The following is a 19,065-nucleotide window of genomic DNA, read 5'->3' as shown; positions in this document are numbered from 1 at the left end:
TATTGTGGTTTTGGTATAACATCATGTGCAGATAAGTTAACGCGATTTGGCGTATATATTAGGTCCAAGTACACTTTTTTCGTATGTTTAACTTGGATTCCTGAGTTGTTGCAAATAAAACCAAGGATGGCAATAAATAATGCTTCACATCATCTTTGAATGTGTATCATTAAAATTTATATTTTTTGCTTTAATTTATAACTCGAAACAATGTTTTCATAATATGTAGTTATCCTACTACACAACAATAATAACACCAATTTTTATGCGTCTATCTTAAGCAAGTTCTGATCAGCTATCCATTTAAACTTGTCTGATTTCAATAACGTGTAAAAAAAAAACAACTAATGTATGCACTTATAACACATGATTGTAATAAAAGAAACAAAATAATTCATTGCGATGACACTATTAGACAAAGTAGGTGGCACTTAGAACTTCTTTGACTTGTATAAAAACATAATATAAATCTATTTAAGAATGATTGCAATTTAAAGTAGAAGACAACAGAAGCACTAAATTTGGAAAACTAGCCCTATGCTGGGCATATGTTAATGCTGAAATATGCATTATAGTTTCCTATTTCTTAGCGCTACGAAACTCACAATCAAGCAAAATATTGTACAGACATTGTACAAAAGTATCACCAATTGAACATATCAGAAGGGTTTACTTCTTCCGTGAAACGATCACAGTTGAGAGCAGATGAAGTCTTAAACTGCTGCTGTACCAAGAAGTTCCTTCTCCACACTCCAGAGCAGTTATTTTTAAGCAGGTTCATCAAAAAGTTGAGCCATTGAACCCAAAAAATGGGCGCTGCATGCAAAGAAAAGGATTTTCAGTTAAGATATAGGGTTGACAAAACCTTTATACAGATGTAAACATGGTCAAATAAAAAAAGACGACGCGAAATTAAAGCACAAGAACCAAGCTAAATGCAGCAATAACTCAAGTTTGTGCTGGTTGAGCATGGATAAGTGCAACCAAAAAGTAGGTTATAAGTTACATTTCTACTTATTATGTACGAATTCAGATTCTAGTGACTTGCTTGGGATTGAGACATAGTTGTTGTTGTTGTCTTCTTGTTAATTATATTCTATTTCAAAGTACAGACAATTCCAATAGGATTGTAGGATATTTCCATCGATGCATCCCAATATGGGTAGTTTAACTTTAACCAATCGGCAATCAGTTATGAGTAGGATTCCATACATGATGGACAACCAAATTCAACTGAAAAAGAATATATTGAGGAAACAGTAATGCAGTTTGGGAGTTAGTCGAGGTGCGTGCAAACTGGCCCGGACACCACAGTTATTAAAAGCAAAATCAACGGAAGACATCAATTCAACCTCAGCTTAAATTAACATGAAAGTCGTTTTCCATATGGATACTTTAAGTAGTTCTTTTCCACAAATTTCAGAACAAACTTTACGACTAATTCAATATATATACAAATTTCATCTATTTTTATCCCCTCATTGCAGAGTGATCATGCTCGATATATCACACCAACTTTTAAAAACACAAACAAGGTCTTAACTTCGCTAGGGTTGATTGAACTAGTTCTATTTGATCCAGGCATCAAAAATGAAAGTAGTAGATGATTCCTTTAGTTGGTCAAGACAAGGGGAAGCGCATTGCACATAAACTAATTCTCTTGCAGTGGACCAAGGAAAGGGTGGGGTGGGGGGGGGGGGGGGGGGTGCGTAGCGGAAAACACAGAACATCATTTCCTTCTTTGTTCTCGTAAAGACTTACCGGAGAATCATAAAACTTTATATAGAATCTGTCGCTGTCTATTGATAGTTTTGTCTGAAGAATCTCTGCAATGGTTGAACTGAGTTTGCCATTCACACTAGGTCCAAGACCTCCAATGGAAATTAATTCTCCATATGCAGCAGGAGCTTCGGTACCAGCAAATGCAATAGGAACTCCTCCATTCAACAAGATCATCACATACTGGGGAAAAACAAGTAGAGTTACGTCAACATACTTCCACAAGAGTAAATTCACTCTATCATAGAGTGAAACTAAGAGATAATCAGATTATTGCTAGTTGCACCTGTATTTAAAATCCATGGTAGACATTTCCATCTTCAGGAAAAAATTTATATCAAAAACTCTTTGATAGAGAGATGCTTACTACACCATTCCATTCTAAACAAACTAAACTTGCATAGTATAAGCTCTCCTTAAACCAACTCCATATTTACTTTATACTTGCACAAAAAGAAATAGAGTGAACCCAACTGCCAAAGATTTCCACGCCACCAAGAATTGGCATCAAAATATTTATTGGATTCTGCATTTCTAATCTGCCAACATCAATGTAATAGAAAACCAACGAATAATTCCTTTCAGTTGTGACCCCAAACTAACAAACAATAATTTACAAGCTATAGGCAATGAAGACTTATCGTAATGGTTAAGGTGGAAGTGCTCAGTGTCAAGTTCAAATCCCATCAAAATATAAATCCGCGTCCAATTGAAGAGTCAATATCCTTCCTACTACCATGTGCTAGAGGATACTGATTTCTTCTTGTTGGTAGTGTAAATATTATTAGTGCTAATATAGTCTTAATTAACAACTAACTCGGTCTCGCATAGCTAACCTGGTCATTCATTATTTTGAGCAACAAAGGACTAAATTATTCTTTCTACTCATCTCACTTCCCTATTTTTTTAAAATATCCCCTTTACTATTATCTTCTTCTACTTAAAGTTAATATTTCCTTCAAAAGTTTCAGTTTATATTTAACAACAACATACCCACTGTAGTCCCACAAGTGGAGTATGGTGAGGGTAAAGTGTATGCAGACCTTACCCCTACCTTGGGAGGTAGAGAGACTGTCAAAGCATTCTGATAAAAAGGAACGTAACTACAAGAAAATAATACAATAATCGAAGTGCAAGAAACCACTACAGACATCTTTGGACAAGAAACTACAGGATTAATACTACGACTACTAGTATGCACCTAGAGAATTGGCCCCACTACTACGACTACTGGTAACTTCCATGGAATTTCTACAACTACCTACTAACCTTCCAGCCTAAGTCATATCCTCCACAACTTCTTACTCATGTCCCCAGTAAGCTGAAACCCATGTAAAAGTTCTTTTCTTTTTCTTTAACCCCATCTCTGAACATGTTCCCACTTAACCACCACATGACCATCAAGTGTGGTGAGAGGGATAATCCATCTCACTTTTAACCTGAGGTCTCAAGTTCGAGCCTAACAATGGAGAAAAGAATATAGGGAATGCTTCCCTCTTTAATGGCCCCTATGCAGCTCCCTTAAATGGAATTAGTCGTGAATTCCGGATAGCATATGGTTATACTAACAAAAAAAAGGTACCACATGACTCAAAAACCTGTGTTAAGGGAGAATCTTGGTAACTTAGTTGGTTGGTACCTAAACTTTCACCGATTCCCCACCTTGTAATCCCCTCTCCCATTTCTACGTCCCCTACCCCCAATTTTTATTTTTATTTTTAAAAAAACATCCTGATGAGTGGAATTATGTAACTACTACTAAACCAATTTCATTTCCAACCTAAAAAATTAGAAGTAAAGATACTTACAATTACCACTAAATGATTGATAAAAACTTTTCTCAGAGGAATATTATCAAACAGGTAGCAGTCAATATAAATATGAATGAAAACAGAAAAAAGTCCAAAATGACTAACAGAAAAAAGTCCAAAATGACTTAACTGACTCTGGTTTGCCTATGATTTTTGCAACAGCTTTAGTAGCATCTTTGAGAATATCAGAAGCAATAACTGCATCTACTGGTAAATTTGTGAACAAATTAAGAGTTGGCATTCTTCTTTTATCACCCTTTTCTCCTCTTCCAAAAACACCAAAAAAATTGTTTTGGTGGGAATGGGTGGTTTACAGTTAAGAATAATCAGTTTATAGATGTTGTTGAAGGTGGAAAAGGATTTTATCCCTTTCTAAAAATAGTTATATTTGTCTAACAAATATAAGAAAAATAATACTATATATTATTTTATATTTAAAATTTTATAATTTATGTATATTATATACAACAACAACAACAATAATAATAATAATAATATATTTTGAGAAATTCATCGGTGTCATCTGGGAGGAGAGAGTGTATTCAAATTTTATCACTATGTTATAAAGATAAAGAGATTGTATCATGAACCTGACGATAACACATCAAATAGTAATAGTGAAGAAAATATTACAATTAGTAAGTAAATAGTAACAACAATAAATAGTATAAAATCAAAACACCATAAACAACAAATGATGATAGAAAAAAAAAACAAGACACAAGAATAAGGCTCATACAGACACCACTAGGCATAAATTAATCTGTCGAAAAGCAAGACAATACTCCACTACCTACTAACTTTCTACTTTAATTCATAACCTCTACAACCTCTTATTTAAGGTCATGTCTCGATAAAATAAAATTATGTTATGTCATGTCTAATCACCTTTCCTCAATACTTTTATATATGTACATTTGTTGGCTATTACTTCAATAGTTGGCTATTTATATCAATTTCTCATAGATTTATCCACAGAATTAGCAAGTATCTATGCTCGAAGTACACGTAGAGAATATTACTTGAGTAAAACTTTATTACCATTATAGTATTTATCCATGCCATTATTTTTTGGGAAAAGAATACTTGTATCCAAAAAAAAATGAAACTATTTACAAACGACTACCTTCTTACTTAATTACTTTCATACCCCCTTGTTTTTAACTATTAATGCATGTTTACCGTTTGATACCATCAAAGTATATCTATATTCTTTAATGATATCAAAGAGGAAGAAATAGTGTTTTAGTGAAAAAAACTACTCAGTTACTTCTTGATAGCATAGTATATATACTATGATGGTATCAAGGAAGAACAAATAGTGTTTCAGTGAAAAAACTGCTCAATTACTGCTAAGTACCATTAGAGTATATAGACAACATCAAAGTATATAGATACTATCAAAGCGTACAGATACTTCGATGGTATTTCAATGAATAGAACAAGGAGGTAGTTAGGTAAATAGTTTGGGTCGTGGGTTCAATAAGGTTAAATATATTGAGTTGGGTCCAATTTGGATAAATAGTTTGCCTAATGGATTCAATTAGTGTAATTTTTTCTTACTTTTTTTTTTTTTTACTTCATACCATATACTTCTTAATTTTTATATATAATATGTGTATAATTGTATATAATAAGTGTATAATATATATATATATATTAAGTGTATACGCATTTATGTGAGGATAAATTAATAAAGTGGTGGAATAAGATATGCAATCAAGTGAAGTTCTTGTAAAATAATAGATATATAATATATCCTAATTCCATTAATTCTATTAAGGGTTTGTTTGGAAAGTCACCTGGTAATTGAATTTGGTGTACGTAATTACTAGAATAGTAATTATCAGCTTTGTGATTACAAAATCTTGTGCACAACTGGAATCATAAGATCATATTAAATTTTAAAAATAAAAAATAAAAGTTATAAATTTATAAATGATACTAAAATAAATATGTAAAATATATATTGTCTTTTGAAAATATATTAATTACTAATAAACATATTTTCTTAACTAATATTATAAAAAAAATTGATTTATATTTTTTCAACTTAGTATACTTCAATTGAATTAATCATAAAAACTAAAAGTACAAGATTTCTATTAGCATTATGAAATGCATGTTTGACAAAAAGATTAATATTTTATAAATAAAATGTCATAAATTATTAAAATATTTAACAAAAAGATAATGTATCAAGTCTAACTAAAAAACAAATGAAACTGAAAATATAACGTACGTTCTAACTTCAAAACAAAAAATCTAACATAATACCTTTATGCCAAATTTAAACATATCATACATAAATATGATTTTTTTTATTAAAAAAACGTAAGTCTATAACCTTTCTCAACGATAAATTCTACTTTAGTTTAAAAATTAGGATACTAACAAAATTATGCTAATGAAAAAAATGAACATGACATAAAAAAAATAGAAAACACAAAAAATTACATGGAATCACATGTTGTAAAGGTTGAGAATGAGAAGGAAATTAAGTATATAAAAAAAAATTAAAAATAGAAATTTTTAGAATAATAAAATAAAAAAGAAGTTAAAACAATAGAAAGAAAAAATAAATTTTAAAACAAAAAAATAAAAATAGAAATAAAAAGAAGAAATGTAAAAGTAAGCAGCTTGTAATTACGTCATATTATTACCTACAATTCACAGCCCTTTCCTGAGAAATGGAGAGCGTAATTGTCCAATTACACTCAATTATGTGTTGACCAAGTAATTACATGACCAAACAAACACACCAGATAGTATAATTACACGCAATTACACCAAATCCAATTACTATGTGGCTTTTCAACCAGGCCCTCAGAGGGAATACAAGGAAATGCATTGAAGATCACTAATGAATAAAACGCATTTGTGCAATGGGAATTATCAACAGAATAAAGCTGAGGTAAAATGTTAGTGACTTTTAATTATTTTTCCAAGACAAAGTAAATATTTTGTTTCTCAAATAGAATCAACAAAAAAAATTGGGACAAATTATATATAAATGTTCTGCAATATAAGTATAGAAAATCTAACTAAGCTATTACTCTCTCCGTTCACTTTTAATTGTCTTGTTGTACTTTTCAAAAGTAAATTTGACTAATTTTCAAAGTTAAATTAGATTATATTAATTCGATATTTTAAACAAAAAAACTAGATATTTAAAAACTTCACAAAAAGTACTAAGTTGCATTTTTTTGCATATCAATACAATGAAAAAATGCATCATAAAATGCTAATCAAAGTTCTTATAGTTTAACTCTAAAAAAGAAAACATAACAATTAAAAGTGGAGCAGTACTTGCTTGTTCCAAATTTCGTGTATACTTTTACAACATTCAAGAATTCAAATTAGTAAATTAAACATTTAACTTTAAACTTTGTCATAAAGTGATTTTCCTATCAAACTATTTTTTTCAAATATTAATTTAATATAGTTCTATAATATATGAATTGAATTAATTCCACGGGATACCTACCACCGATTTGGATACTAAAATTAAATGACAAAGACACCAATCCAGTTCAGTCATTGAAATACACAACTATAACATCAATAAGTAAACTTGAAATGGCCAAATTTACTCAGAAACCAGAAACAATACAACAGACAAATGTTTGGTCTTTGTTCTCCTCTTCATCCATTGTGTATCACTAAATAAATGTTCTGCCATTTGTTTCTGGCAAAAACACAACAAAACAACCACATGTTGTTATGCTCAAACTGAACGCGCCAAAAGAAAACCACTTATTGTTCCTACTTACTCTGATGAGCATCGAACTGAAGGCTCCTCCGAGAACCATAGCTTGTCTTGGCTGTGACTTGGTGAAAGCGAGCTTTCTTTCTCTGAGATTAGTAGGCCCAAACCAGGTTGTTTAGAAGAAAATAATAGCCAAGTTGATGAGAGAGTATCATACGACACTCTCTACGGCTATGAAGAATTGTTAGATGCCCTGCAACAATGCAAAACAAAAGGCATATTATTTTTCTGGACAATACATCTGCCTACGAAAAAAATACCAACCAAAGCATGCGAGTCTTAGGTAAATTTATGCTACATTGCTTATTAAGTCCCCATCAAAATCTTAAACATTTGCCCCAACTATCCAAATATAAATGCTACTTCTTATTTCTAACACCTTTTTCCTTCTTTCTTTTCTTCACTTCTAGTAGGGGACTCTTATTTGTTCTTAAATATTTATCACTTTTGCTTCCTGAGATTCAAACCAAACGAAATTTGAAAACTATTCTTTTAAATAACCACGGTATTTGGGCCAGCTTGCGAGCACCTAGTCTAATTCCACGAGTTTTAGTGCAGTCTCTGGTCATTTATGCTTTCTGTGACAAAATAAATTTAATTTAGTCTGATTTAGCGCCAACAATTGGTCAAATATGTAGGCAAGAGTGCACAAACAAATTAAGAGGGAGAGTACCTTGTGCTTCATCAAGATTAGCCGATATTATGTTCCATAAGACTTCAAAATAATTTTAAGCATCTACTGCCAAACGCTGCCAGATAATTGAAGCAATATTTAAACTTAGAGCACTGGCCCCTGAGCACGAATGGAAGGGAAAAACACTGCTGCAAGTCTGTAACTTTCTAGGACAAAAAAATGAGAGCATGGCCCCAGTACCCATTTGTATCGTGTAGGAACAATCTTCTGGACTCACACCTGCATTAGCCAAAGTAGTAAAATCTCAGAGCTCCTTAGATAAGACATAAAATAAAGAATGCTAGAGTTAAAAACAAATAAATAAATAATGCAACACAAAGCCTCAATGGAGTTTAATCTGAATGACTGGAATTCTACATACACATCCCAGGATCAGATGAATTTCAATATAAACAACTTTCTTAAACACAATATATTTTCAAGGATAGATGAAGCAGCATTACACAACAGTATGTTAATATGTATTCCATAAACAGTTGTGAGCACCTGTTAGATAGAAGGATTCAAATTCATTGTTTCAGCAACAAAAGCTTGGGTTGTTAATTTAATTTTATTTTTTAGTAACGACATAACAAACAGTACATTTTTTTAATGATGGTCGTTTCCGCCTGTCTGAGCCTGTTTGTGCACACATAAAAATGGTACTTAAAACCCCATTATTATGATGCTAATTAAAGCTAGATAATAGCTAATTATACCTAGGCATCTTCAAGACAGGTAAAAAATTTAGGCACTATATAAATTACACAAATTACCCTTTCCTTAGTGAGAGAGGTCAGTAAACAGATCGGCACCACCTCAGATATCCTCAAACAAATCGCCACACTTCCAACAAGCTACTAATTTTCTCTGGTGACACCAAAGATATGCCCATTATGTTAAAGAAAAGTTCCCAACATTGTCTTGAAATCTGCAATGCAAGAAAAGATGTTCAACTGTTTCCTCCTCTGAATTGCAGAAATATCAGCTACTGCACAAGGAAAACCCTCTCCTTTGTAACTTGTGTTGTGCTTGGCAAGCATCCCTAGCTGCTAGCCAACCAAAAAAGCTGCTTTCATAGGTGATCTGGTTTTCCAAATCATCTTCCATGACCAGTTAGGAATTCCAAGGTTATTGCATATCAGTTCTGCCATTCCACCTTTGGAAACTCTCCTCTAATCTTCTGATAGAACCATCTTGTTGGGAACTGTTTCATGTTATAAATATCAGTTGGTTCATGTCCTGCTTCTGTGAAATACCTAGATGCCTTCATGATCTTCTGTATAATTCATGATGCCTGTTTAGGAATGGTCTCCATGAAGTTCCTGTTGTTCCATAGTAGCAGTTTATCACTATTTTAACTTTGGCTAAGAGATTATTTTACAGGTTTAAGCAAAAGAACCAAAATTTAAACCTAAAGGAGAGACATATCAACTGCTTTATAGAATGCCTAATGCAGGCTTTCTTAGGAACCTACTGTAGCTTCACATTCAGCAAGGTAAGGTTAATAAAATATCAAAGTTGGTAGGATGCAGACAAACAAATGATTTATATTGTCACTCCTTAGTATTTGAAAATCTGGAAAATAAAACAAGCTATAGCCGACCAGAATGCTGGCAATTTTCACAGAACCTATACTTCAGCATTTCCTTCAACATTTTCAATTTTTTTTAAAGCCAGAAATCCCCAAGGGCCAGTGACGCATGATTCAACACTCGGTGAATAATGAGCCCTCCCTTCTATCCTTCTCAACTTAAATACCCGGCTTTTGCCAGCAAAAAAAAGTTAATGGCGTTTTCCCAGAATACCTCAGCCTTTCCTTCACCATTTTTAAGACTTACAAAGAAGTTTGATGACCAGAATTCATATATACAGTAGGTAGATCGCTAAAAATTATACTTCAGAAGAAATGAAGAAACATATTAATTATGATAAAGAGTAACAACATTCAGTGTGCAAGTTCTGAATACTAAATAAGCCTACAAAAAAACTGCAGTGGAAATGCCCATATGATAGAGAACACTTACATTCAATGACCGTCAACATCAAAAAGAGAAGCATAGTCCTTAGTTGCACTAAATATCCCCTTGGTTATAGCAGATGCTGCAAAATGATATGCTCCAAAAGTGAAGAAAACATACTTTTCATTTTTCAATAGAAAGTTTATCTGCAAAAGCACACAGATAACTCAGGCTATTTCGGAGCACCAGCATACATAGACATTGGTTTCCATGAGAAGCAAAATGAACTCACACACTTGCTAGGTTTCCCAAATAGATATTGTAAGAACCTTCTTTCAGTCAGTGCTTCAGGAATCTTCATCTAGAACAACGGAGAATAAGTCTGGAATATCATGGACTGCTTTCCAAGGCATCAGATTCTGGTGTATAACCATGCTCACACAATCGCGCTGTTAAAGAATTCAATCCAGCATAAATAAGGTTGGCTTCAGGATGTGATTTATCAGCAGTAATAAAGACATGGACACCATTATGAAGTTCAATCCAGCTACAACCAGGTGTCTTCCTTACATTTTGTAGCTTCATTGCATCTCTTATCTCTAATACCTCTTCATAGCGACCAGTCTGTCCATACACATTTGATAATATGACATAACTTCCACAATGATCTGGTTCAAGATCAAGTACCTGTTTTGCAGCAACCTTAGCAAGATCATCATTACCATGTAGACGGCAGGCAGCCAAGAACGCTCTCCATACGACAGAATTGGTCTTAATGGGCATTGTTAATAACAACTCATAAGCAGCTTCAAGCTGCCCAGCACGACCTAGCATGTCAATCATAGAGGTGTAATGTTCAATAGAAGGCACAACACCATACTTCGGCTGCATATGGGCAAGAAATTCTCTCCCCTGTTTTACAAGCCCTGAATGGCTGCAAGCTGACAAAACCCCAACAAATGTGACATCATCAGGCCTCAATTCTGCCTTACACATATCAGAAAACAATTCTAATGCCTTGATGCCAAATCCATGCATGCCATACCCCTTAATCATAATGTTCCACGACGCCACATCTTTGAAATTCATCATATCAAAGATCAGCTTAGCTTCACGCATGCTTCCACATTTGGCATACATGTCCAAAATTGCATTGTCAAGGTAAGTATCATCATATTCTTTGTCAGCAGTATCTTTCCTCAGACCATTAACAATCATGTATCCATGAATCTCTCTACCATGCCTCAACGCTGCTAAATGAGCACAGGCAGGAAGTGTAGTAGTGACAGTCACCAAATCAGGACGAACTCTAGCAGACAACATCCTTTTGAAAAGCCTCAAAGTTCCCTCGTGATTACCACATTGTTCATGCACACAAATTATTGAGTTCCATGAAAATATATCCTTATCATCCATTGTCTGGAAAACCTCTAAAGCGTCAGCAACACAGCTACATTTACCATACATGTCTATTAATGCATTAGAAATGGCAACCCCCAAATCAAAACCCTTTTTTATCACAAACCCATGTATCACCTTTCCATTATAAACTTCCCCATAATTTGCCAGAGCTGAAAGTACACCTGTTATGCTAAACTTGTTGGGAATAACCCCATCCTCAATCATCCACCTAAAAACCATCAAAGCACTACCAAACTCTCCAGTTTGAGCATATCCATTGATCATGGCATTCCAAAGCACAACATCTTCCCTCTCCGGCAAATCCTCAAACACATCTAACGCAAAATCCACCATCCTATACATTAGATAACTGTGCAACAAAGCACTTCCAATGAATAAATCAACTTCAAGCCCAAATTTAAAAACCAACCCGTGAATCCTTTTCACATCTACTTCATTTTTACAAGCCTTAAGCACACAAGGAAAAGTGAACTTATCAGGCATGACACCAACTAGCCTCATTTTGAAATAGAATTCAAAAGCACTTTTAGGCAAATCATTGGCAATTAACCCTGCTATTATAGCATTATAAGCAAACACATTATGATCAATTGGTGAAGTATAGAATACAGATAATGCATTGGATATCGAATTGCATTTCGAGTACATGTTAATAAGGCTAGTGGTAGGCACGGGAGATAAATCCAAATGGCCACATCTAAGCATGTGGCAATGAAATTGTTTCCCTCCTGTAAGGTCCTTGTCATTAGCACATGATTGAAGTGATACAATGCAAGTCTTGAGATCAAAAGACTTGTAGGCAATGGATGAAAAACTAATTGAATATTGTGACTTAAATATTGACAATGACCTCGTAATTAAGGTTCTTTGCCTCATTTAGGAGCAAAAAAAGAAAATGCATACGGGATCTTAGATGCTCAGTTGGTTGGCTACTCTATTTCTCACCTTGTAAAATCCCCTCCCCAGTTTTTCGCTTCCACTACATCTATGTCATAAAAAAGCAATCTTTTATCAAAAAATAAACTAAAGAAATCCAAACAGGTATGAAATTGAGCACTATAATTATCTACAACTGCTAGCTCTTAACTACAGACCACCTCAAACTCAGAAAATTATGCAACATGATTACTAAAAACTTACTATCTCAATACCCTTTTCAAATCTGAACCTATACTTCTATACCTGCATATGTAATTTGTGAAAAAGTAACAATCTTGAAACAACCCAAGAACCATTCAGTATAATTAGTCAAGAGAGTGAGTGAAAAAGAGTGCAGATAGTAAATGGGTGAAGGGAAATAGAAAAAAAAAACAAGAATCAAATTCAATTACTTGTCATTGATTTGAACGAATGAAGAAGATGGATACCATAAATGAAATTTCTGTCTGAGGATTGACGCAATCTAGGAAGGGTTGAATCAAATACTGAGGTTTAAGGAGGCGGAAAAATATAATCTTTTTATTTTGTGATTTACTATCCATTTGTGATTTGCCCTTGTTATATTGGATCCCGCGGCCGTATTCAGAGGGGACTCAAACTTCATACCCTTGTTGATCTTTCATAATATACTTGCAATATGTATTTTTGAATATTTATCATTAAATTGTCTCTTTACTAGGTAAAGATGTGATCTATTTATATTGTTGTTGGCTTCTTATAAAAAGAAATAGTCTTGCGTGGTGATCATTTTAAATTTCTTATCTATAAAGATAAAAAAAAATCTTTCATGTATAAAAATGAAATTAAAAACAAGTTTGTAATAGACTACAAAACTAAAATTATGGCTGATAATATATAAAGTTATATGTAAATATGAAGATTACTTATGTGTAAGAATGATATAAAATTAAAATCAAATTTATAAAAGAAAAAAAAACTACACAACTAAAATAACGATCTATAAAAAAATATTTTTTATAAATTAATGCATAATTAGTATAGTATACATCTTTTGTATATTTGACTAGAGAATATAATTTGATTTTTTTTCTAACAAACATTTTATAAAGAGCATCATGTCATTTTCGATAGGAATCACTTCCCAGGGAACATTAAAATTTTCTTAATGAGCAAATAAATAATAGGTTTTTTTTTGTGCAAATTCACCGTTATACCTTCGAAAAAGTTGCATAGTCATTTCAAATTGGGGATTAAGCCATAAAAGTTGCTAATACTAATGTAAAGTTTAGAGGGAAATAGTAAAAAATATGAAGTCAAAGCAATTAAACTCCCTAAACCGCCAGCCCAAGCATTGTTATGAAAACTAGTGTTATCTAAACTCTCTATAAAGAGGGAAAGCCACTTGACTTTACCATAGAGGAGTGAAAACCCACTTGACTTACCGGAGAAGAGCAGAAAGTCACTCGTCTCAAGCCGAAGAGAGCCACCGCTACTTTTAATAAAGAATTTTCCACATTTATCTTCCACAAAATAAACTCACTTCCAACCCCAAAACAATAGTGAATTTCCACTAGAATTCGATGCAGAAGATTAGCACATACCCAGTTTGAAGTTGGATAAGAATGCTCTCACCTTTGACAGACAAACTTGGCATAAAAGAAGCACTATAAACAACAAAATTTGACAAGGTTCATTCATAAATATCTGAAAAACTACCACCCCTCTGGAGAAGCAATTGCAACTGATCATTTTTGTGCAAGTCACAAGTTGCAACATTTACAAAACGAAGCTTAAAGTATAAATAAATCAACGAAAGATTCAATGGTATCATATCGATACACATGCAAGAACTACAAGCTATGGTGGGCTACTGGAAAAGCTATCAATACATTGTTGTATGCGATATCAGATTAACAAAGCATGAACCACATGCGGTTGATTCAGTGTTTGCTCTGGCATCAGATGCACAAGAACAAACAGGAAGGGAAGTACGAGTGCTAAGACTCCGGCTATTCTGTTCATGACCTGTAGCTACTGTATCCTCCTCCAGCACCAAATGATCCATAGCCACCACCATAATGATGTCCGCTGTATGAAGATGATGGATAAGAGCCACCACCAAGGTTAGAGTAAGACGATTGCCTCAAGCCTGTATCTAACTGGCCATAACTGCTTGGAAGTGATTCTTTGTGGCTGCTCATAAATTCCTACATTGACAATTCACTCATCAGTTGTTTTGCAATTCAGAAGAATACTATGGAAACTCCTCAATCAGATATAGTTCGCAGGTTTTAGATGCATCAGATGTGGAGTATTTACATATCAACTAGATGTCTTTTTTAAATTGAGATTTACCTGGATAAGCTGCTGGGCTGTCTGAACTTGTGATGACATCCCTTTTATTTCCACTGTGATTTCATCAGATAAACCCCTACTTTCTTGCACCGTAAGAACGGCACCACTAGTACGGCGTATATAAGCAATATTTGCTCCCCCTATGCCAATGATATCTTCTGCATAAGCTAGTGGTATTTGCATTTGAACAGTTTGGGATATCTGAAACGGAAACCAAGATGAGGTCGCCAGAAACAAGTATATTGTTTATAACATAACAGAGTAACTTTTCATACATTGCAGAGAACATAAAACTAGCATAAGAAACAGGGGAAGTGTAATTAACAATTTTACAGGTCTAGGCTTTTTAGATCAAAAAACAAATGCAACTAATCACACAACTTACAAACACAGTTAAGATAACCTATGTTGCTCGGACTCTTCAAAAAGGCCAACGGGTGCGTGTCGGATTCGCCAAAAGTAGTGTATTTTTGAAGAATCCGAGACGGGTGCGGCATCAAAAGTGAAGAGTCCGCGCAACTAAGAAGATAACATACTGCTACATATACTCAGCTTGTGATGATTGAATGGTTTAGCAAAGAAAAATAGTACAGTACACAGTTAGCAAATGTTTCTCAAGAGCAAACATGGAATTTCTACCAATCTATCTAGTTCGCTTGAGCACTTCACCCCTTCCAAATAAAAACATAAAAGTCACCACCAGTGTGTATTTTCACTTAACAACGTCACTTGACTTCATACTTGTCCCTTTAATCTTATACAGGTCTATTATAATTAGAATGCCTTGAACTGAAAATATCAGGGAATTGCAGACAAGAGATCTTAAACTGCACCTAGAATTTTTGCCTCCACTGGGATTTGAAAGTAGCACTCCAAGAGTAACCCAAAGTTGCAGAGAACAATGAATGGAACTCTAGACTCTAATAAGAAGACTTGCTACCAGACTCTAATAACAACTTTAATATTTCGAACCACTTTCAACACTCCACACGAACTAAAGATAATTAGTTAAATTGAGTTCTTTTTACTTTGAACAAGAAATACTAAAAAATCACTGCAAAGAAGGTAATGTTAAGATTCTTTTCTCAGGAAAGCCATAGCAATTGCGCAATATAAAAGATAAGTGCTTATTTGTATAAACACAGAGAAATCTTCTCATATTAAAAGTAACGCGATGCAAATGTCCAGGACTTCATCAGTTTAGCTTGAATTGAAAGCAGAAATGAAATAAAAAGTTGCTATAACAAGACTGGAAATACAATGCTCAGAGGAGGGACTCGCTGCCTGATTTTAATACCCCGACAAAAAGAAGAAAAACAGACCTCTTGAAACAGTGAGCGAAAATTCAATGGTCAACGGAGGTACTTATAATTGGACAAGATGCCATTAAGAAAAGACCAGAGTAGGATTTTATGGAACAGAAACTTGACGTAAGAGTCTAAGTAACATCCCTACTCTAATACCACAAAGAAAAAGAAGACAAAAGGTTTTGAAAACTTCTCTGTTTGAAAGGTTGCTAAAGAGCCGGTGCCACAAACACACAGGAACAGTCACCCAAAAAGAAGTAAGAAACAAGAACTCACGGAAAGAAAGAAAACTGTTGGATCAGACAGTCTAAACCCCCGACCATATTAATTAAGTGTCTATCAAGATTGTATAAGCTCTCATACCATGTGAAAATAGACGAGAAGAGAAATCCTCTTACTGAAGTTGCTTTTTGGTCAAAAACATACAAGACAGCTCTGTACTGTAAAGTAAGATGGTAAAGACACAAACCTGAGTAATAACAGAATTCCCAGCACGACCCACACCTGAAGTGCGAATTCCAAGTCCAAGATCTTGCCCATACAGTGAAAGTCCAGTAGAATGATAATGTGAGTCCAGCTGGCTTTCACGTTCGGGAAACAGTGAGTCCCTCTTTGTTGGAGGAGGATAATCACCAAGTCCTGATCGAGGAGGATAATCACCAAGTCCTGGTCGGGAGGTATTAAGCATTGTCCTCTCAGACCAAGGCTCAGTTTCGCGCTCCTGAACGGCAGGTGTATTGTACTGCAGAAAGAACAAGTATAACAAGGATAAGCATATCAAAGAACATTGATATGATAACAAACTGATAAAGGAAAAAGGCATAGGCTTACATTCTTTTCAAACAAGGGAAGAACGCTCTGATCCACCAAGAACTTTCTAAGGTGCCCAATCACTGATTCTAAAGCTTTGAGAACCTTAAGAGCTTCACCTTGAATTTCCACAATTCTCTCATCCGAAGTCGCATAGATTGACATCTCATCTGAGTATATAGATTAAAGTGAACCCCTGTAACTTATTTAACAGTAATTCTAGTAACTCAAGCAGTAATAGAAAAAAGACTGCAAAGAAGTACCATTGGAAAGAACTCGAATGGAGGCACCAGTGTTTTGCTGGATAGGCTTGATTAAAGACCCTTGCTTTCCTATTAAGTTCACAGCTTGTGTTGATGCTACAAGTAGTCTGATGGAGCAGAACGCAGCCCCAGCAACTCCAGGTAAGTTGACATCATCTTCACCTTCAGATAGACCAGTGACACGTTTGAACACTCTTATTACAGCTACCATAGCAGGGGATAATGCTGCCTCGGGTTCTTCTTTCCCTGATATTAGAACCTGTGGCATTGTTTATGAGGACTATCATGAAGACTACTTCTTCAAAGAGAGGGCAGAACAGAATAAGGAGGTTGGAAGCCTTCACAACAGAAAATATTGAAAACCGATACCCGGAAAGAAAGGTAGCAAATGAAATATATTAAAAGCGAGATGACAAATAGAATGCAAACTTTGAAAGAAAATAATTAGCAATCACCTTTCCCCTTTCAATTAGTCATATTACAGGGGATGGACTCTAATTATCATATCTACAACCTATGTCTTCACACACATCTTCAACCCCTTAGGATTCATTAGGTAGCTAGTTAGAAGCTAAGTAATTCATGTATAAAATTTTGCATAAGTAAAAAACTTATTTTCTATCATTCTTCTATTGTGTATAAAATTCAACACACCTATTACAGTGTTTGGTTTGCAATTTAGAAATCACATAACTAATATGTGTATAAGTTATGAGGGAATCTATGTATTACTTTATGCAAGATAGAAGATGGAATAACTAATACATGAATAACTTATCGTTGCATTAAATAATACACACATTCCCTCACAATAATTCCTATACTACTAATACTTGTATAAATGTTACCGGCTACCAAACAACCCTTTATTGTTCCACACACTAGCCCCCTAAAGTAAAAAAGAAAGAAAACACAAAAGGTCAATAATTCTTTTTCCACACCTCAATTTTTTGCTCTTTTGCATTTTCATTATTTCAATTTTCCATTTAAATTTTCCCTCAAATTAGTTTTGACATCTATCTTCAAACACATTCATTGCACTTCAAATGGATGCTTTTATGAAGTTCTGAAAGCGGAGCTAATAGTGAAACTGAGATCTCACACCTTGGAGAAACTTCTTCTCATTTATAAACTTTCTATGGGATGATTTTTCTTTCGCAAACTGCCATTAGCTTGCTGTTGTAAAAATCTCAGCCAAGTATTTCCGGTAACTCATCGATGTAGTACTCAGTCCTCTCTTCATTACATCCTATGCAACTTCATCACTAAAACCATATTATTTCAACATTGAAAGATCAATGGAGCCAATTCCTTACATCTAGCATTTTCTCTGTTTCCTTGTGAAGGCAGGTGTGGGGGCATGGGTTGGAGGGTCGTGCAGAGGAGTCATGTCACAAAGACAAGGAAGATTTATATAGAGAGAGTAACTTGTGTAATAAGTGGGACTCTAAGTCACACAAGACTCAAACTTCCTAAACCCTTAATGCTTATTAAGCCATAAAAACAATTTAAAGGTCAGAAAAGGAAACGAGTTGAAATACACCCAAGAAGTATGAACTAAGAATTGTGTCATAAAACTCCTACTTTTCATCTTAGGGTTGCAAAATTTACTCTTCATCCAACCCTTCCCTGAACTATACAAGTTCCCAATATTTTACCCCTAGATGTACAGTAAACTGCTACTTCCAATCTGATGTCATACTTCCTCTCTTCCTATTTACTAGTTTACGATGTTCATTTAACGAGTGTACTACTATATCAGCGAAAGTAGCGGACCAAGGAGTTCTAATAAGGAGATTCAAACATATACAAAATTGCAACTTGAATTTGAATAGGTGATATCGAAAGCAATTTCTGAATCACCTTCGACATACCCTAGAATTTTCCCTTAATCAAGGTAATTCAAAAGCTTATATACTCTCCATGTCCCAATTTACGTGGCACAATTGAAATTTCAAAATTCAAACTTACAAACTTTGACTGCGAATTATGGACATAAAAGCTGTAAATTTTTT

At 34.2% G+C, this 19,065-nt stretch overlaps 3 protein-coding genes across 5 annotated transcripts in view; all 3 read right to left on the bottom strand.

Annotated features, from left to right (window-relative positions):
- Positions 1-447: 447 nt before the first annotated feature.
- Positions 448-3,920, bottom strand: LOC125876508 (uncharacterized). The gene is made up of 3 exons (XM_049557705.1): positions 3,721-3,920; positions 1,762-1,962; positions 448-816 (listed from the first exon to the last, which is right to left on the bottom strand). Exons 1-3 carry the CDS (start codon positions 3,829-3,831, stop codon positions 781-783), a joined length of 348 nt encoding a protein of 115 aa, XP_049413662.1. The 5' UTR covers positions 3,832-3,920; the 3' UTR covers positions 448-780.
- A 3,181-nt stretch (positions 3,921-7,101) lies between these two features.
- Positions 7,102-12,878, bottom strand: LOC125876498 (pentatricopeptide repeat-containing protein At3g14730). 3 transcript variants are annotated; one of them, XM_049557691.1, is made up of 5 exons: positions 12,783-12,878; positions 10,060-12,400; positions 8,809-9,357; positions 8,033-8,272; positions 7,103-7,552 (listed from the first exon to the last, which is right to left on the bottom strand). In XM_049557691.1, the coding sequence occupies exon 2, from the start codon at positions 12,289-12,291 to the stop codon at positions 10,384-10,386; it is 1,908 nt and encodes a 635-aa protein (XP_049413648.1). In that variant the 5' UTR covers positions 12,292-12,400; positions 12,783-12,878; the 3' UTR covers positions 7,103-7,552; positions 8,033-8,272; positions 8,809-9,357; positions 10,060-10,383. The 3 variants fall into 3 exon arrangements, with proteins under 3 accessions (XP_049413649.1, XP_049413648.1, XP_049413647.1); XM_049557690.1 differs by lacking the exon at positions 12,783-12,878 and having other exon boundaries at positions 10,060-12,742; XM_049557692.1 differs by lacking the exons at positions 8,809-9,357; positions 12,783-12,878 and having other exon boundaries at positions 7,102-7,552; positions 10,060-12,742.
- Positions 12,879-14,002: 1,124 nt separating this feature from the next.
- The window catches only part of LOC125876503 (RNA-binding KH domain-containing protein PEPPER), a 7,693-nt gene continuing 2,630 nt past the window's right edge, over positions 14,003-19,065 (bottom strand). Inside the window, exons 2-6 of the mRNA XM_049557700.1 lie at positions 17,051-17,309; positions 16,809-16,957; positions 16,447-16,719; positions 14,671-14,871; positions 14,003-14,522 (exon numbers count right to left, since the gene is read on the bottom strand). Coding sequence (XP_049413657.1) covers positions 14,334-14,522; positions 14,671-14,871; positions 16,447-16,719; positions 16,809-16,957; positions 17,051-17,309 — 1,071 coding nt within the window. The 3' untranslated portion in view covers positions 14,003-14,333. The remainder of the gene's footprint in view (positions 14,523-14,670; positions 14,872-16,446; positions 16,720-16,808; positions 16,958-17,050; positions 17,310-19,065) is intronic.

Source organism: Solanum stenotomum, chromosome 9 (genome assembly GCF_019186545.1).
Source record: "Solanum stenotomum isolate F172 chromosome 9, ASM1918654v1, whole genome shotgun sequence".
Classification (NCBI taxonomy): domain Eukaryota; kingdom Viridiplantae; phylum Streptophyta; class Magnoliopsida; order Solanales; family Solanaceae; genus Solanum; species Solanum stenotomum.
The sequence above is the reverse complement of the archived record's forward strand: the minus strand, read 5'-3'. Positions and strand labels throughout refer to the sequence as shown.